Source organism: Dipodomys spectabilis, unplaced genomic scaffold (genome assembly GCF_019054845.1).
Source record: "Dipodomys spectabilis isolate Male_0828 unplaced genomic scaffold, ASM1905484v1 ptg000096l, whole genome shotgun sequence".
In the NCBI taxonomy this organism is placed as follows: Eukaryota; Metazoa; Chordata; class Mammalia; order Rodentia; family Heteromyidae; genus Dipodomys; species Dipodomys spectabilis.
In genome coordinates, this window is record NW_024870773.1 from 11831216 (window position 1) to 11852103 (window position 20888).

Consider the following 20888-nt stretch of genomic DNA (forward strand, 5'->3'; position numbering starts at 1 on the left):
CTTCACTGCTCACTCTCTATGCTTGCCTTGCTGCTGAATGAACCCAGTTAACCTGCTGTTCACACTAAAGTGGTCACCTGTCATGTCATGCGAATGTCAGAAGATGTGAAATGTCTCCGAAGTACACAGTCTGTCTTTTAGTCCTTATGTGACATTGCTTTGGTATCATACAATGGCGCTGTACATTGAGGAGAATCTAGAAGATTTTAGCAGTCAAAAAGCTTAAAGTAGTATTGTCCTCATTGTTAATGAACCAGAGTGTGGATGATAGCCTGTTATTCAGGTATCCAAAAACACAAGCCCTTCTTATGGTTATGCAATAAAGGAAATGGTTAGCTCAGGGATTAGGAAAGCCCCCAGTTGAGTTTCCTTTAGAAGGGGATTCAAGGTGATGCTCTGTATGTTCTTCTTCACCTCAGTTCTATTATCTTCTCTATTGGTGTCCCCAGTAATGACAGGACAGCTTCTACCTGCCACCATAAATCCCACTGGGAACTGAGGATCTATAGTTTACACCCTGAGTTAAGGTTCTATTGTCGAATCCCTCTGGATCAGTTCCTGATCCTTTCTCAGCCCCAACCTAGTCACATGACACAAAGTAATGTGCTGATTGGCTCATTGATCCTGAGAAAGGAATACCCATTTGTTCAGTTAACGTTCTAGGTCATTAGTTGTGTTTCAAGTATAAAATATTGGGTATTTTTCTGTCTTTTATCTTTAAGTGTTTGTACAAAGGAGTTGCCATTCAACAAAGTAATATGTGAATGCAATGAATCTAGATCTATGTTTCTTCATCTCTCCCATTCCTGCCAACCCCATCCCTTCCCTCAATTTTCTTAATTTTGTAGAATATGCATATGACTACATGGATTGAGACCATCTCCCAAAAGAGAACCACGGAGGGTTTATTTTTTACCAGAATACAGTAGATGTTCACTAACCTGCCTTTGGTTAATATTATTATCACACAGCTCCTAATTTCTGCAAATCATGTTACAATAGTATGAGCAGTCCACATTCAACCATCATCCTTGGACTCTCTTGTCTATAATATTTGGGAAAAAGGTCTTAAACTCTTAGTGTTGGAGTATAGCTAGACACAGTAGCATGGCAAAACAGTGCAGGAGCAGCAGTGAATCAGGCCTTGCTAGAAGGAAGGGCTCATATAGGGTGCACTAACGAAGACCAGGGAAAACGACCGGAAAGCCCTCAGTGCTGGGCTCTGTGCTGTATGCCAGTGGCTCTTACCATGTCCTTACCATGGATTCCTCATCGATCCTTATTATAACATGTTTCACAGATGAGTAAACAGAAATAGTAAGAAACCTTTGCTGTGTCACAGTTAGAATGTCACTGACGGGCTGGGAAGGTGGCTCAGTGGTAAAGCTCTTGCCTAGCATGCATGAGGCCCTGTGTTCGACTCCTCAGCCCCACATAGCAGAAAAAAAAGCCGGAAGTGGTGCTGTGGCTCAAGTGGTAGAGCACTAGCCTTGAGCTGAAGAGCTGAGGGACAGCACCCAGGCCCAGAATTCAGGCCCCCGACCGGACCTCCCCACCAAAAAAAAACAATGTCACTGGCTTAAAGCTGATCTTTCTATTTTAGCCCATTTATCCCCATTTTCCTGTCCTCCAGCCACTGGCACAATTGTCCATGAAAATCCTCAACTATTTTCTTATTGTCTTCTTAACATAAAAAAACAAATTTTCAGAGCTTCATCGAACCTCTTCAATGAGAGAAATGAGTAAGAGTTCTATCTAGTTCAGGAAATTTTATTACAAGTCGTCATTCACCGTGAATAAGCTGTGCCTCATCTCTCAGGTTTGGCTTTGTTTTTCAGTCATTCACTGCAAAGACGTATTTGTCCACCATGTCTGAGTGCTATACAATGTCATCTTTTACAGAAAGAATACAAGAAGGACCTGGAGTCAGAAATTAAAGGGAAAGGAATGCAGGTTGGCACTGACACCCTTGAATTCCAGCGTGCCAGGAAGGCTGCTGAGATTGCCAGCGAGGTAGTAACGTGGCTCACACTCCACATTTCTGTTCTGCAACTTGACAAATCGCATTAGTGACTCCATTGGTGCGTAGGAATTTCTCAAAGCTTTGATGGTTTGGAATGGAAGCTATTTCCAATCATGATGTTTACTTGAAAGTTTGAGAGGTTTGCTTTAAAGACATCCAAGGAAGCTTGACATGGCCTGCCCAAAGCGGGGTCCTCAGTTTCATTATTACCTCCCCAACTCATCAAACAGCACCAAACCAATTGTAGAAGTCACTTGGATTCATCTCATCAGTAAGGTTTATTGATCCCACCCTCTAACACTGTTGTTCTAAATCTGACTGCTAAGCTTCCAGCTCTATCTCCAGGGTCATTGCAATAGATTCCTGCCAGGATTTGGTTTCCATTCTTGTCCTGGTGGTATATGTTCTTACCCCAGCAACTGGAATTTCAGAATTCACTGTGTTTTTTCCTTATTATATGGAGGAGGGTTACATCTGGTTTTGGCTCAGGTTATTGGATCAGAGCTTGTGATAGCAGAATGGGAGTTGAGAGGTAGAAAAGGAGCTTTTGAAATCCTCCCCAGCAGAATGGTTGTTTGAGTCGGTGGATGGCATTTTGTTTTCTACAGCAAGGAATATGGAACGAGTTGTATATTTTGTATCTAAGGGGCATACTTCTAAGTCATATTTCTCTTACAGGAAGTTGGGATACATTAGTGCTAATTAATTTGTTTATGCAACAACATAAAGATTTAGATTTCTCTTTGTTTCCTATAAACTAGGAAACTAGTGCAGATTTAGTTACTTAGGACTTATGGGAAAATGGACTGCGAGGAGTCAGCTATATTATGGCGGCCTGTCATTTTCATAGTGCATTATCTTTATAATTGAAATATCTCATTTGCATATAATCAGCTGTGTCCTGTATTGCCAAACTGATAGGTTCAGATCCCTTTCCATTGAAGTTTAGAACTTTGCTCTAGTTCTTTGTGTTGGAGGTTGAATTTAGGGCCTTGTGCTTGCTAGGTAGGTGGTTTACCCCTGAACCACACTCCCAGATCTTTTTGCTTTTGTTATTTTTTAATAATGTTTTCATGCATTTGTGCCTGATCTGACTTGGGTCATTATTCTTCCTATTAACACATCTCATATAGCTCGGATGACAGATATTCATCACCACATCTGCCTTGCTTTTTATGATTTGAGATGTAGTCCTGAGAACTGCCTGCCCTATATGGTGTGGAACTGAGATTCTCCTGATCTCCATCTCCCATACAACTCAGATTACAGACATGAATCATTTTGCTGGGCTAGTTTGTTTCTAATATTGCTGTAGTTCATTTTTAATAACCCGCACTTTAGCTTTGAGCTAAAGTCCATGTAGTATATTATTATAACAATGATCTCCAATGATCTGTGTAGCTGAGAATGGGAGAGTTTTTTCTTGTCACTCCTACAGGGGCTGTAAATGCACTCATGCCTTGGTTTTGTCACCTTGGAATACCAAACCTTAGACGTTTTAAGCCCCTTAGATTTGGGGAGTTTGGTAGTGTAGCAATAATGAAAAATAATGTCGTCTCTGCTTTAGCAGAGACTTAGATTTAATAATTGGTATGGTAAAGTGGAGCCACATGCTTCTTTCTCCTTAAGACCTGGGTGGCTGTCTATCATCAGTGCCAAGTGTCCACATGTATTGTCCTTCAAACAAATGTGTGGTTTCAGGGCTCTAAGTAGTGTATTGAAAATGAGGTATTTTACAGGTAATAATTAAATATTATTAGTTTGAAAGTTAAATGTTAATACTTAGACTTCTATTTAGAAAAGTGCAACAGAGTCTACGTTAGTAAAAAGCAAGCAGAGTTATGAGTAGAAAATAGGGAAAATATAGTATTTCATGATCAAGAGTTTGTTCACACCTTATTTAAACGTTCTAAAGAACTTCAGTTTATTTAGAGCAGCTCAAGTAAGCAAGCCAGCAACTATTTTATAGCAGAGAATCTACAATATGACAAAACAATTCTTTTTAGAAAAGCTTAATTGAAAAAGATAATAAAAAACTAACATACAAAAATCCATAAAATAAATAAACATCTCATGGAATTTAATCATTAGTTTACAATCCAACAAGAGACCCTTAAGATATGTATATCTGCAATTATGGCTATTTGGTAAAGAACAGATGATCCACCTCAAGTTGGAGATATAAATAAAGCTGATAATTCCTTGAAAGTAGTTTATTGTTCTTTCAAGTGAACATTAGGGGATCTTTAAGCATGGGTTGTAAGTACAGTCATGTGTTGCATAAAGACTTTGGGTCATGATGGTGATCTTATAAAATTATAATAGAAGCTGGGCGCTGGTGGCTCACACCTGTAATCTTAGCTACTCAGGAGGCTGAGATCTGAGGATCACAGTTCAAATGCAGCTGAGGCAGGAAAGACTGTGAGACTCATCTCCAGTTAACCACCAGAAACCTGGAAGTAGAGCTGTGGCTCAAAGTGGTAGAGCACTAGCCTTGAGTGGATGAGATCAAGGACTGCACCCCGGCCCCGAGTTCAAGCCTCATGACTAAAAAAAAAAGATTATAATAGAGATAAAAAATTCCTATTGCCCAATGGCATTGTAGCTGTCCTCTTACCATAACACCCATCTTATTCCCATGTTCATAGTGATCCTGGTGTGCAAAAATCACAGTGACTCCAGTCCTGCAAAAAGAACAGCACATACACAATGAGTTTGAGTACATACCATTTGATTCTCCTTATAGGCAGGCTATCTTATGGGTGTCTGTATTAACTATACTTCTAGTTACTTTAGAGTGCATTCCTCTTCATTATGAATTTATCCAGAAGCTTCAGTTTTAGATTGCTATACCATTCCAGGTTTGTGTACATACTACAACAAAGACACCCACTGATACCTAGATTTGTGTACATACAACAGCAAAGATACCTACTGACACCTTTTCAAGAATGTATCCCCATCACTATCAACATATTGCTTATATGATATTTTATATAATTCTGATTGTTGACTGAAGTCTCAAGGTTTTTTTTTTTGCTCTATTTACAAAGAACTGGCTATAGCTGCACCCTTTTCCATTCATGCTTAGAAGGAAAGAAAGCGTTTTCTGATTTTTCCATGGAAAAAGAAGTGCACCCATCCTGAAGGGCTAGGGATGGAGAACAATGGTTTATTTAGGTCCCACAGGGCCCAGGAAGACATGGCCAATCTCATTCAAGCTAAATGGCTCAGACTAGGGAGTAGCTATCACTTTTTACTGCTGTTCATCAACCAAGTTATAAGTTAATGAATAATTTGTGATGCATATTATGTTGAAATATAAAATGCCTTCCTACCTAGCCCTGTTCTTTTTCTTAGTTTACTTAGTAAGACAAAACCCTTTTGAAGACTGAAAGTCATATTCCTACCTAAAGTTAAAACTCTTTCTTGGTCTGTAGAAATAAAAGTAATAGGGTCCGACTTAATCCCTAGTGTCTATGTCAAATTGCATCATGTTTTTCAGTATAATATATGAAATGATTATAGAACACTAACTTTGTATTTCATTTCTGTAGAAAGACTATAAAAAAGACCTGGAGACTGAAATTAAAGGGAAAGGGATGCAGCTCAGTGCAGACACTCTTGATGTTCAGAGAGCAAAGAGAGCATCCGAGATGGCCAGCCAGGTAAGGAAGCAGCAGGTGCAAAGACTCACACAAACACATCCGGTCACACAGACACAGCAAGAATATCAATGTTCCCTATATGCAGTGACTTTGCTATTCAATATGCAAATGCATACATTGCTATTGAAAGTTAAACAAAGCTCTGTGATTATCCCCTTTTCTTTTAGAAACAGTATAAGAAAGACTTAGAAAATGAAATTAAGGGGAAAGGAATGCAAGTGAATGCGGATATCCCGGATATGCTTCGAGCCAAGCGGGCATCTGATATCTATAGCCAGGTGGGTCAAGAATGTCCATGTTTAGAGAAATTCCTCTAATATCCATGACGATGTGCTTTATGGGTCATAATGACTTGCATATTTTTTAAGACTGTGAAGATTTTGTGGTCAAAGTGAAGAACCCCCTGGCCAAATTTGATTAACCTCACTCATTAAAAGGACACGAATGTAGATTTGATTCCGGAGATATGGGGATGGAGGGATTCCCATGTGGGGCCTCTTTATTGAGTCCAAGGACATGCTGACCTTGATCTTAAGTTTTTGACTTGAATACACATTTGGTTTGAATATTCTTTGCTCATACTATAGAATCATAATTTCAAAGATTTGTTCCTTTGACCATTTCATAAAGAAAAATGTTTTTAAAAGGGATCAACTTTGAATACAAACAACAGTAGTTAGGGGCTGGGAAGGTGGCTCAGTGGTAGAGCGCTTGCCTTGCATGCATGAGGCCCTGGGTTCGATTCCTCAACACCACATAAGCAAAAAGAAAAAAGCCGGAAGTGGCACTGTGGCTCAAGTGGTAGAGCGCTAGCCTTGAGCTGAAGAGCTGAGGGACAGCGCCCAGGCCCAGAGTTCAGGCCCCACGACCGGACCCCGCTCCCCCCCCCAAAATAAAAAAAAAGCAAAAACAACAGTAGTTAAAACTGTACAGAGTAATAAGGTGAAAATAATGTTCACCAAAAATTAAGGGAAGAGCTAAGGTTTTTTTGGTAAAATTTATTTATTTTTTCAGAATATACCTGCCACATATACCTTTCTTTTTAACTGTGTTTTTTTTTTGTCTTTTCTTTTTCGGTACTGGGATCGAACCTAGGATGTTGCACTTGCTAGGAAACTTCTTTGCCACTGAGCTACATCCCAGCCCTTATCTTTCTTTTTTAAAGAATAGTTTTATTTTTTTGAGATAGATATTCAAAGAAGTTGCCATTCAACAGAGCAGTTTATGAATACAGTGCATGCTGATCAATGTGACCCATTTCAACATTCTTACCCACCCCTCCAACTCTACCCTTTCTCTTGCTTTTCTTAATTTTTAGGTTATGTATTGAATTTTCTTTTTGCATTTAACCTGTCACATGTTGTCTACAAATAAAAATCTGCATGTGAGAGATAATGACCTCAGATGAAAATACTTATAAAAATGACTTATAAAATTAGGGCAAAAACATTCATTAGTGAATAATACCTTTGCCATTAGCTTTATATAGTTGATAAGGCATCCCAATGGCAGCAATTGAGGAAACAGAATAAATGTGATTGATGGAATTTATGTTGAAAGTACTTTTGACATAATTTGTCTAAACTTGTTCAAATTCTGGCTAGAATGCAAGCGAGAAGCCTAAATAGCCATTTGTTCAAACATGAGAGTATAAAGATGGTGGGGTCAGAATGTCAAAGGATTTGTCTGCTCAGCCTCCTCGGCTCACATTGGCCTCTTTGAGGGCCACAGCACTTGGGCTGATTCTGAAATGCATGTGATCCTGGGGTGGCACATGAACTTGGAGATGGTGGCTGTAGATGTGAGTTGTGTGAAAGTTCTAGGTAGTATGTAAAATAGGCAAATAGATATTTGAGTTAGTGGAGGGAAGTTGGTTGCAATGACAAGTGCATCATTAAGAGGCCCTGGTCTGACTTTGATACCATCGTGCCTGAGAATTGAAGCCCTAGCTCTGACACTTGCTAGCTGCTCCCTGAGTTTCCCCATCTGTAAGATGAGGATGGTACTAGTATTTGCTTGTGGGAAGAAGTCAATACAATTAAGTATGTGTTGAGTATTTACCTATTATATAATAATATCTATTACATAATAAGCATTATGTATGCTGCACTAAATGTAAAGTATTGCTAGGTTTTATAGGACATCATCAGGACTTATTTAGAGAAGTGTGTGTGTGTGTGTGTGTGTGTGTGTGTGTGTGTGTGTGTGTGTGCTGATTCTGGGGGGCTGGCCACTGTCCCTGAGCTTTCTGTTTTTTTCCCCCAAGGCTAGTGCTTTACCACTTGAACAGAGCTCTACTTCCTGCTTCTATTTTTGATAATTGGAAATATAGACTATCCTGCCATGGCTAACTTTGAATCTCCTTTCTCAGATAATCTCGCTCCTGAATAGCTAAGATTACAGGCATGAGGCACTGACACCTAGCTATTTCCCCCCCTCTAACTCTTATTGACAAAAATACTAGTGTCTTTCCTTAATCAAGTATCCTTACCTAAAAGTAGGAAGCAAATCACAAATCCAGAAGAAAGTGAAAAAGTAGCTGTGAAGAACTGGGCTCTACCCAGAGTAGAAATGGGGCTGTTAGAACAGAGACTAGGGCAGCTTAGGGAAGTGTCCATCCTTTAGGAAGGATGTAGAATTGGAGTTCTATGAGGCATTTGAGAGATCTGGGGTGGGAACCACAGCCTGAGCAGAGGCGAGACTGTGGTACTCCTTACTCACTCCCTTGATCCTTGCTGGTTTTCAGTTTCCTTTTCCATGTGAATCTTATGATTAGAGTTAGAACAATATATATGGTATTGCTGGAAGTGGAGGTATCGTTCTCTGTCTGTCTCTCATACGCACACACTGTTTCAGATTTCTGTCAACCTTGTATTTCTAGAAAAAGTATAAAGGTGAGGCAGAGAAAATGCTTTCGAAGTATTCCACTGTGGTCGATACTCCTGAAATTCAGAGGATCAAGACCAGCCAACAGAACATTAGTGCCGTGAGTAGACATTTCAGGCTGAGTAGCTCCCACGTGAAATTCTTGGGACCAGAAATATTTCAGGTAGTGTTGGAATGGTGAATGTTTGCACTTAAAATTCACTTTTGGCTTTGAGAACGAGACCTATGTCTAAACATGAAATTCATTTGTGTTACGCGCATAGCTGGAAGCAATTTTATAGACATTCAATGCACATGTTTTGACTGTTGCCCATTTGTCAGTGCTCAGAGAGTCAAACTTGGAAGGGTTTCAGATTTTGGGGTTAGATATTAATTTATATTAGAGATGTCTAGCTGATATTTCTTTTTTTGGGGGGGGGGGTCCGGTCGTGGGCCTGAATCTGGGCCTGGGGGCTGTCCCTCAGCAATTCAGCTCAAGGCTAGCACTCTACCACTTGAGCCACAGCGCCACTTTGGCTTATTTTTTTCTGCTTATGTGGTGCTGAGGAATCGAACCCAGGGACTCATGCATGCAAGGCAAACGCTCTACCACTGAGCCATATTCCCAGCCCCTTGATATTTCTTTTACATTTACTGCATTAATTTTTTTTTAAAACTTAGGCCCTTTTGCATGTGAGGCAAATACTCTGTTACCGAGGCCCATCCCCAGCTCTCCTCACCCTTTACTTCCTCCCAGATGTCTGATACATTTTTTGCTATATTACTTACAACCAAATGGGTTTCTTCAAAATAATAAAAATACCAATTATCTTCATAAATTCTAATTTGCCTTGATAGCTTTGGAATTCAAATTTTATGCTTGATATAAGCCACCATTATTAATAGGATATGAAAGTTTAATTCAGGAAAGGTATGTTAATTTTTCCTATTGACTTGTCTTCGAAGATGAATAGTTCTGTGAGGTGACTTTCTTCTGGCTCTTTTGATTCTTTACATGGATCTTTAGAGATTGACTAGTTTATTACAGCTCCTAAGCTTTCATATCTTATCTTGAAGAACTGGAGGTAAAAATCCACACTGTTAATTAAGAGACTGGGCCCGGGTTTAGCAGGTAAATGTATAAATTTGAATTCAATTCTAAAATTAGAAAACTGATCATATAGTCAACACCATCATGTAGAATTTGTGAAGTTATTTAGTACTTAAGCAAGTGTCTAATTAAGAATGTGGATTCAATTAAATTCAAAGGCTGGGATACTTTTTGTTTTCTGATTAGCAGGGAGGTGCTAACTCTCAAGGTCGGTTGGTCTGGTATTTTTGTGGTCTCCCCACAGCGGGCCAGACTGGGCAGAGATATGGGAAATTCTCACTAGAAGGATCAGAGGCTGTTTTCCTCTAACGCTGTGATTTTGTAGCATTCCAGATTGAGCTTCTGAAGGAAGACATTCCTCATGTCATACTCTCCCACCCCCATGGGGCCTACAGGTTGCCAAATGTCAAGAGCGGAAGCAGTGTTGTCCTCAGACGCTTTTCTCAGGGCCCTTATTTTGTTTCTGTTTTTAGTTTTTGCTTCACTTCATGTTTCAAAGGGGTAGATGTTGTTAGGGACCATGAGCCCTAGGGGAAAGATAATGAATAGGAGAAGGAAGAGGGGAACAGACTATAGAGGTAATGCCAACATCGATGATAGAGCTAGTATTTACTTGGAAGACAATGAAGATTTCTTTGCATTTGGAAAGAATAGCAGGTGTTTAAAATTAAATAAATTAAATTAATTAAAATTAATAAACTGGGGCTGGGAAGGTGACTCAGTGGTAGAGCGCTTGCCTTGCATGCCTGAGGCCCTGGGTTTGATTCCTCAGCACCACATAAGCAAAAAGAAAAAAGCCAGAAGTGGTGCTGTGGCTCAAGTGGTAGAGCGCTAGAGCTAAGGGACAGCGCCCAGGTCCAGAGTTCAGGCCCCACGACCGGACCCAAAAAAAATAAAATTAATAAACTGCCCAGTGAGCTTTTGCAATTGAACCCTGGGCTTCTTAATTGTTAAGCAAGCACTCTACCTCCTTGAGACATGCCCCAGCTTTTTTCTTTCAGTGTTGGTTTTTTTGGGGGGCTGGTGTGTCACCCTCCGGAGTAGCTGAAATTACAGGTGTATACCACCATACTCAGTCTGATTTATCTCAGTGCACATGTAGTATATATCCATATTTGAAGAAGGAAACTCTAGTTTGCCAATTTCTGTCCTTAAAGAGAGTAATCTGCAGCCGGGCTCGGGTAGCTCACACCTGTAATCCTAGCTACTCAGGAGGCTGAGATCTGAGGAACCCGGTTCAAAGGCCAGCCAGGGCAGGAAAATCCATGAGACTCTTATCTCCAATAAACCACCAGAAAACTGAAAGTGGTGCTGTGGCTCAAGCAGTAAAGAGCTCACCTTGAGCTGAAGAGCACAGGGACAGCGCCCAAGCCCAGAGTTTAAGCCCCACAACCGACAAAAAAAAGAAAAGAAAAGAAAAGAAAGTAATCTGCATCTAGCTAAGGTATCAATCATACTTTAGAACAGGTATTAGATAGAGGTGTTCTTGTAAGATTATGGGATAGGAAACTAATGTCATGCATTTATTATCATAATGGACTATTTAATTGATTCATTGAATGTTGGTACTCATAAATAGAATTAGGATTCGCATTACTATAAAACCTAAGACATGGTCTTTGTTTTATAACAGTCAGATTCAGTACCTGAATTCTAATGAGCTTATAGTTCTTTTTTTTTCCTTCTGTAATAAAGGTGTTTTATAAGAAAGACGTAGGAGCTGGCACAGCAGTTAAAGAAACCCCAGAGATTGAGCGAGTGAAGAAAACCCAGCAGAATATTAGCTCAGTAAGTTCTCAGCATTTATTATCTTGTCCAGGGGTAAACAGAAGCTAAAGCTAGATGACTGTTTTTAGTTCTTTACTTAACAGACTGCTTTTTTCTCTTATTCTTTACTTTACTGATGTATGATTTCATGAAACATCAGAGTCCTAACTTTCAGAATGAGAACTGTAGACTTGTTTCTCTTGAACATAAAGCAGCATTTCATTTTGCTGTGGAAAAGTAAAGATGACATAGGTCATTTTAATGAGGTCTAGGATTACATTTCATATTTAGAACAGAGTTTAACTATATTAAATTTTTCAGAGAAAGGGTTCATTTAGTATCTCTCAACAACTTGGAGGAAAAGAGCTTTAACCTAACTGAATGACCAAAGGCTCCAGAATACTTAGTATCTTAAGTAAAGATTTAGACTTTTTTTGTTAGTCATGGGGCTTGAACTCAGGGTCTGGGCACTGTTCCTGAACTTTTTTGCTTAAGGTTAGCACTCTACCACTTTGAGCCACAACTCCACTTCTGGTTTCTAGTGGTTAACTAGAGATAAGAGTCTCAGACTTTATTGCCTGGGCTGGCTTTGAACTGTGATCCTCTCAGCCTCCTGGGCAGGTAGGATTATAGGTGTGAATGACCACTGCCCAATTTGGAGGTTTAGGTTTTTAAAACAATGTAGTATCAATTCATCTTTATCCACTAGCTTCATGTTTCTGAGCTTACTCTTATTTTTTATTTTTTTGTCAGCTGTGGGGCTTGAACTCTGGGCCTGGGTGCTGTCTCTCAGCTCTTCAGCTCAAGACTAGTACTCTAACACTTGAGCTACTGCACCACTTCTGCTTACTCTTATATATATATATAAAGATCTATCTATCTATCTATCCTATTATCTGCTATCTGTATATGCCCATATTTCTGTTTTCTAGCTCTATTTTTTACCTTCTCTTACAGAGAATACTTTCAAATGCCCTCAATATAAACTGTAAAATAACTTATTCTCCAATCTTGGGAAAGAAAATGTAGACGAGACACGTGCTGTTATAGGCAGAAAATTCTCCTGTTCAGTGCTGGATATTGCAATGGACAACTACTTCTCTTCCTTTCCTAATGTGTATTCCTCCACATGTATTTAGCATATTTAGTTTCTTGTTATGTGAGAAAAAATAGTATTTTCTTCTTTATTTCTTCTTCATTGGGCCTGGGAACATAAAATGCTAGTTTTCTTCACGTTCAAATGATCTTATTTGAAATGTACTCATCAACGTATCAGATATAAATGTTCTGTCATGAGCAGCTCCACAGCCTATGTGAAATAGCTGATTAGAGTTGAATGGAGACCAGAAATAGTCATCTTTAACCATGTTGGCTTCTTACCTGGGAAAACCACAGGGTACAATTGTACAATACATATCGTACAATGTAGCCATATCTTACAATGTAGCATTTCTATCCTGAGCATCCTGCAGTCTCTTCTGGCAACAACAAGTGCATGGCTCTGGATTTCTGAAGCTGGGTCATAAAGTCTTGCTTAGTATTCAGATGGAAAGTTGCCCTTTCAAGATTAGTGGGATCTGTCAAAGTGAGAAGTGGTTCACTAACATTTAAACATCTCGACATTTTCCACCTCCAAAGGCAAGACTTCTCTCTATTAGCTCTTGGCTAACAGCTGGTCTTTGGATTTTATTTAGAAGTAGTCTGTTTTGAATTTTCAATTTAACTCTTGTTGTTCTGGACTACTGTTGGTGTCGTTACTCATATTAAACCCACAGACACTGAGACTCTCTGAGTGTGATTTGAGATAGGAGGTGGTGGGTCTTCATTTCTATTTCTGTCTTAGTCAAGTTAAACATTGCCAAGGCATTTCTAAAATATCTTGAGTAGATTTAACTCTCTTTTTCAACATATGTCTCCTAATTGTGTGCTTCCATATGCACACACAAATACATACACATATATGTATGAATATATATATATATATGTGTGTGTGTGTGTATGCTTTTTTCTCAAACCCAGTATATTCCATGTGTTTTAGTATATTAAAATAGCTCCCGAAATGACCTTGCCAATTATATTTGAAAGAGTGTCCTTCCTTCCCCTGCCTACCTTTTCTCTTCTCTCTTTTCTTTTCCTATGCGGTCCTACCTATGTAGAAATGGTGATTTCTCAGATGAAGTCTGTTAGTAATATATATCCTATTGTAAAAATCCTAACGATGACTTTGCGGAGGCTATATGACAGTTCTTTTAATGTGCCCCAATACTTTAGTATAGATCTTTCTCATCATGCTAAAGGGTCTGTGCCTTGTCCCCAGATCTGATATGAAGAACAAAGCTGTAAGGCTGCTCTAGTGAGTGTGATGACTGATCCAGACAGTGAGGAGAAGCCAGGATCAGCTGGGTGGGCCAAGTACTTTCTGTTTTCTTTGATATTTTAGCTCACATCCCATATTCTTCCTTGTTAGAAATGCTCTGCAAGGTTTTAAACTCCTCTGCCGGCTGGATGTTCTTTCGCATCAGCACATTGAAGGCCATGTCCTTTGACTGTCATGTGATTCCAGGAAGTTTGTGATGGTTTTGCTATAATTCAGCCATGCTCATTTCCTCAGGAACTCTTCATTACGTACCCATTTGTGTCAGGCATTGTCCTGGTTATAGGGCACAATGTGTCCTAGTTATAGGACACGATGATGGATAAGATCTACCTCCTTTCCTCATGATTTATTTGAAGATCTCTAAAAATATAGCAAGGTAAGGAGCTCAAGAGTAGCGTGGGCTCTCACATAGAAAAGTCTGCTTGAACACGGCAACAGAATTCCTGGATTTAATACTGCATCAGGACAAGGAACGTTATACAGTAAATGGAATGGAAATTACTCATTGCTGAGGATACTGCTCCTGGTGAAGCAGTATTAGTTAGCACCTCTACTATGGAATGGATCCAGTGCTAATGTTCTGTATGAATGCACAGTCCAGCATTATTTACTTTTCTGATTAGTAGATGTGATTGGTAGTTGTGATTGGTAGATGGGAGGAGATCAGAAATCCATGGCTGGTTAAGGGAACTCAGAAATCCTCTGAAGTGTCCCCAAATGGTTGTTTCCCTCATTAGGTGACCCTTTCATGTAACTTCCCCTAATAGAAATGCTAAGGCTAGTCTTCTAAAGAAGGTAATTTTTAAGATTTGAAAATTGAAGAGCATATTGTTCCAGGTGGAAGAGAAAATTCATCTCAACATAGTTTGTCCTTATAAATATCCCTGGAAGGTGGAAAAACCCTGGAAGGTGGAAAAAGTCATAAATTTTTGAAAGGCGAAAACCCCAGAGTCAGGATAAAATAAAAGACCTTCCCTGACTGTTAGGAGACTTAATTCTAGTTCTGCCATTGTGTTTCTGGTGTTATTCTGGTGTTTCTCTTCAAGCTTGCTCCCTTGTATATTCATTGTTTTTATGTGTGTAATTTGCAGTTAGTTTTGACATCAACATATTTATTGAAGATTTTATTAAGTGGCACTGCTGACACTTTTGTGTTTGCTGGGTTAAATAAATTGAATATATGTTCAACCATCAGGAAACTTGAGTGTGGGGGAACCACTGTGAAGAAATATGTGTCAAAAGCTAGGATGAATTTTTTCTTTTTTAAATATGTTTTTTATTGTAAAAATACTGTACAGAGGGGTTACAGTTATATGAGTAAGGTAATGAGTACATTTCCTATTGAGCATTGTTACCCCTTCCTTTGTTTTTCCCCTACCATCCCTTCCCTCCCCAACTTCCTAACTCCGCCCCCCCAAAAGTTGTAAAGTTTGTTTGCAGCATAGTGACTTGTACATCTTATTGTTGCAACAGGTCAACCTGTATCCTTATTTCAGCATTTTGTTATCTCCTTCCCCCACCCAAATTATAAAAATGTATATACAAGATACAGGACACCAGAATCAGATACACTCAAAACAGGGCTTATACCGTGGGAGAAGAACATGCAAAAGAAACAAAAAAATCACATTATATATGTACGTTATTTACGTTAAAAACAATAGCAAGAAAGAAAAAATCAGTTGTGTCCCTATCTTGGGGTTCATTTTGCTTAATATCATCTTATATGGTCATATGTACATAGCTTTTGACCTTTGCTGCTTGTCCTATATATATATACTAGTTATTGCAAATAAGGTAAACCATGGGACTTATGTTTCTTTGGGCCTGGCTTACTTCACTTAATATAATTTTTTCCAAGTCTCTCCATTTCCTAACAAATGGGGCAATGTCATTCTTTCTGATGGAGGCATAGAATTCCATTGTATGTGTGTGCATATATATATATATATCACATTTTCTTGATGCTAGGGTGAATTTTGAGCCTCATCTTCTGAGGTACTTGCTCAGAGTCTATTCTGTGTTGTTAAAATCCATGTTTATCCTCCACAGGTCAAATATAAAGGAGAGATTAAGCAGGCAACTTCCATTTCTGATCCTCCAGAGTTGAAGAGAGTGAGAGAAAACCAGAAGAATATCAGCAATGTGAGATCATCTTGGCACCTTCCTCTTATGCTATCATCATATCCTGTTAAAGGGCAGATGAAGGGAATGTGTTTCCAAGTGTTCCTGTTTGAGTTGATATTCTGCTCTCAGTTGACTAGCATTGATTTGAGAGGTCTCCGGGTTTGAGGAGTTGCAGGGTTCCCAGTACTACACCATGACAATGACAATTGCCATCCAACATTGATGGCTGTGATTCCTCAGTTGAGATAGACAGAGCTTTTCCTTATGGTCCTGCAATCGAACTGTCTCCTGCCAGCCTCCTCAGCCCCCTCTCCCATTCTCAGTCATTCTTACTTTACTTTTGGGCAGTGTCTGATGGACACTTCATGGTTGTATAGGTCACGTGAAACATGGCCAATGTAGAAAGGGCATTTGATCCAAGTCTGACTTTTTTGTTTTAATTTAGATACCAACTTGTGGTTTGCTGTTTCCCTTTTGTTTATGTAATTCACAAATGGCAGTTCACTGAAAAAAATCATTTTTAAAGTCATTAACATATATATTGGGAAGAAGAAACTTGTAAATCTATTACATTCAAAGAAATCTTGTATTCCTCAATCCCTTAAAGTCAATTGACCAGTTTATGAAGCAACGGCAGATTATCATTTGGTACTTATACCTAGTTAATATTTTGGAGAAGTAGATTTTCACTTTTTTTTCTGATAGTCACTCTTAGCTCTGCCATACTAAGGAAAGAACATGGTGGTTGAGAAGGAAGAATGGAGTAATGGGATGTATACCAATCTTTATAGATGACCATAGTCACCTATTTAAATGCATCCTTACAAAGTTCAGTCTCAGAAGCCACAACTATGCAGTACCATTCTATGTGGGCAAGAGGGCTGGTGAGCAATATGAAAATACTGCTTTTCATGTTCCTCAGCAAGTAAAGATTTACTGCTCATTTACTAGTGATATGCTCATATGTGCAAGAACGTCCACAGTGATTCAAATGGCAAATGCACACTGCTTTGGAATAAAATAAAATCCCAGTGTCTTAGGATGCAAGCATTTAAGTATGGTAATTAGACTACAGGTAGTTGCTTTTCCTCCACTACTTCCTCTTTCTCCTGCTCCTCCTCTTCTTTCTCCTCCCTGTCCATCTATAGTTTCCCTTCCTTGGCTAACTCTAAAACGAATACCATGGGACTCTGCTTTAATTGACTTAGATTCACACTAGTCTTTTGTTCCCCGGAATGACAGGTTTATTATAAAGGTCAGCTGGGAAGAGCTACAGCATTAAGTGTAACTCCTGAGATGGAAAGAGTAAAGAAGAATCAAGAAAATATTAGCTCGGCAAGTGGTCTTTGTTTATTTTGGAACATCACAAAGGTGTCTTTTATAAGTTATCTATAGTTCTGTTTTTTATTCCCTGTGAAATTTCTGATAAATGCATGTGTTTTTCAGATGACTTCCATAAGTTGCCACTGTATAAATTTACATTACTCTGCAGCCCCTCTTTGGTATTTCCAGATGCAAATGACAGTTACATTTAAAGTATATTTAAACAATGATGCATGTTACTGTAGCCAATATCTTTGAAAATGCCAAAGTCTTTGATGTGTAAGTTGAATAGTTGTCATTTTACTGATGTATTTATTTCACTGAAACTTGGCTCATCAAATGCTTTCTGGAAAAAAAAAATATAGAAAAGGAGTCATTACTTCAAAGTAAGGATTTAGAGGAAAAAAATCTTTAAATGTATTTAAATGCAGAATTCAGTTGCTCAGGGGAGTGACTGGTGAGACATACGAATGTCTTGTTGGGGTGCATTCCCTCAGTGGATGTCAGGCCTTCATTTCTGCATTGCATAACTATCCCCATGTTTGCAGTAAGAGGAGTCCTGACCTCACAGTAAGCTTTGGGAGTGGCAGTGTTCTGCTGGTCAGCCTGTCCAGAGAGACCCTCTCTTAGCACATCTTGAAAAGCTCTGTGAGCCTAGAGCCCAGCATTTAGGCTTCAAAAGCTCCATCTGTGTAAAGGCATTTTTTGTCCAAAGATACCATATGTGTTTAACATAAATTACCTTTAAACTGTGACTGCTTAGAGGCAAAATTGGATTTATTTGTCATGGTTTCTCATTCTCCAAGGAGGCAAAACTGAAGGGAAGTAGGGGGAAATTTGCTGTGCATTCTTCAATATTGCAGAAAAAGGGGGAAAATTTAGATGCAGGCACTAAGTTTGGGTTCTATACCTTTATATTTCCCTATTTAATTTAAATATGATAGTTAGTTTTATATTCCTAGTGACTAGTGGTCACAAAGTGTTTTAAATAGAGAGATTTAATTTTTTTTTTTTACAATAGCATTTGAGAAAGCATAATCAGATTGGTATTCTAGAAGGAAATGCAATTCACTGAAAAAAAATTACCTGGGAAATAATTTCAAATATGTTGCATGTATTTCCTTCCTAGCTTAGAGAAGCCATACATTTAAAAAAAATTCAAATTGGCCTGTTATAAGGAATTCTACTATTTATTTTTCAGGTAAAATATACCCAAGACCATAAACAGATGAAAGGTAGACCAAGTCTGATTTTAGATACACCTGGTTTGAGACATGCTAAAGAAGCACAAAATCATATTTCAATGGTAGGATACAAGCAGACCGCTCTTCCCGTGACTAAAACATGCTAAGGGACGACACAAGAGTGTATGGATGGTGTTTAGTCACTGCTAATCTGGATGACTAACAAAGCATGGAAACTTGGATGAGATCTCTTTTGAGGGGAGGGGATTTATAATGTAATTAATGAAAATATTTGGTCTAATAAAGTAATTTTCCCAGTGGCTTTTTTGTGTGTTTTTATTCCTAACTTAACTACTATAAATGTATTTTGTGAATGACATTTTCCAGGACTTCTTTCCAATTAATTTTAAGGCAGACTTTGGTGTATTTGCATGTCATAAAGAATATGAATGAGTATGTTTTTACGATCAGCTTTACTTTGAAGTGTTGAATTTAATGGCTTGTAGTAAAATTTACAGAGTGGTATAGCTATCTCGCAATTTCAGAACATGACAACAGTATATATTTTTGAAATCCCTATAAGATTTTGAATTATATACAAAAACGGTAAACATCATCATCTAACTCTCTTAATCTTACACAATACTCTTTTTCTTGAAGAATATATATATACATATATATATATATATATATATATATATATATATATATATATAGCTTATCACTTGATTACACATTGAAAGTTAAATGTCAATTTGCAGGTCAATTAATATATATTAGGAGGTATCCAGGAATTCAAAATATTTATTTTTACCGATCCTTAAAAGATATATTACCAACTATAATGTTTAAAAATGTGATGAGAACACCAGTCCTTGATTTCTGATGTTGGATTAAGTGGAAAAAATACATGTATGTAGAAAATACTCTAGATGCAACTGACACAGCGACAAAATTTGTAACAGGTGACAGACATGTCCATTTGAGTTCATGTGGTTTTCTCCCCCTTTTCAGGTAAAATATCACGAAGACTTTGAGAAGACGAAGGGGAGGGGCTTCACTCCCATTGTGGATGATCCTGTGACAGAGCGGGTGAGGAAGAACACACAGGTCATCAGCGATGCGGCCTATAAAGGTGTCCAGCCTCACGTCGTGGAGATGGACAGGAGACCCGGAATCATTGTGGGTAAGCAGAGCATCTACCTCGGCAGATGCAGGCCATCACGCACATAGCACGTGCTTTATTTTCAGCATGTACCTTCTTGTTCATCTGACTCTTCCCTAGCCCCATGTTTGATATGGTAAGCAGTTCGAAATGAAGTACAGGGTGGGCTTTTAGTTAGCACATGCTTTCTGTTCTTGGGAATTCCTCTGTCTCGACACTCCCTTTTTGGTCTTCAGAATGTTTGCTCTGGTTAAATGTAGGAGCCACTCACTCATGGAAAATCAGGAATGGTAAAGCAACTGTTTTACATTCTTTTAGTTTGTGTGCTTGGTCAACATGTTGTACAGTCGACATGGGAGGCAGAAGGAAGCATAGGACACGTAGGTCCTTTTAGCTCAGACCCATGGACCAGACAGATTCTAATGGTATTGTGTAATATGAATCTTTTGTAGTTCTTAAATACTATTTCTGAAAGATGAGATGTGAAAAATATCCAAAAGCCCAACAAGTTAGAGACCTCCTGTTCTTGAGGCCTGATCATTGCAGTTAGTCAAGGAAAATCGGCAAGAAAATTATTGAACATAGCTTGAAATATCAGCTGGAATAGTAGCGAAGTATAAAGCAGGGCTGGAAAGGAAAAATCAATGATTTTTAAAATGTATTTCAATTGTTCACTAATTCTTGTCTCCTTCAGAGCATTCAGTCTCTGAATTTTTGTAGATACTCTAACTGTGGAACTGAAAGACTATTTTGGCTAACTGTAGCATACAGTTCTCAGTAATGTCAGTGTTACATTTTCTTCACCTTTAAGAGAAAGAGTTTGTCTTTTGGAATAATACTAGTGAAAGGCCATTTAGAGGAAAGCTAGGAGGGGAAGTATAAGTATGTTAGGGGTCATATCTTAATACAAAACACTCACACCAGAGCATCAAGAGACTAGGATGACTACCAAAGTGACTCTAGTAGAGGTTCCTAAAGACACATTCCAAGTATATTTACAGACAGCTGATGGCTTTACTGATCTCCACTTGATTACTCAAAGGATCACATTAAGATGGATGTGTGAATCATGAAGTCTTCATTCAATGTAACACAGAAATTGATAGCTTCATTCCTTTGTGCCAGTATTTCATCAGGGATCATACAGGGATCTAAGTCATCTCCGTAGGCCTAGTGCTTACCCCAGGGTCCTACGAAGATCAGGGACAAGGAACTACAGTGAGATGATTGTGAATAGACCATGAAGCTACCTACAAACTCTCAGATTGGATGTTTATA

The 20888-nt window shown here is 38.6% G+C and overlaps 1 protein-coding gene across 4 annotated transcripts in view; it reads left to right on the forward strand.

The window, feature by feature from the left end:
* Positions 1–20888, forward strand: part of Nebl (nebulette) — a 327581-nt gene that overhangs the window by 279454 nt on the left and 27239 nt on the right. For 2 of the 4 annotated variants that reach the window (XM_042686264.1, XM_042686265.1), the window contains 9 exons: positions 1903–2013; positions 5581–5691; positions 5859–5969; positions 8573–8677; positions 11363–11455; positions 15864–15956; positions 17181–17273; positions 18463–18567; positions 19460–19631. In XM_042686264.1, the coding sequence (XP_042542198.1) occupies positions 1903–2013; positions 5581–5691; positions 5859–5969; positions 8573–8677; positions 11363–11455; positions 15864–15956; positions 17181–17273; positions 18463–18567; positions 19460–19631 (994 nt within the window). The remainder of the gene's footprint in view (positions 1–1902; positions 2014–5580; positions 5692–5858; positions 5970–8572; positions 8678–11362; positions 11456–15863; positions 15957–17180; positions 17274–18462; positions 18568–19459; positions 19632–20888) is intronic. The other 2 variants (XM_042686263.1, XM_042686266.1) reach the window with 1 other exon arrangement.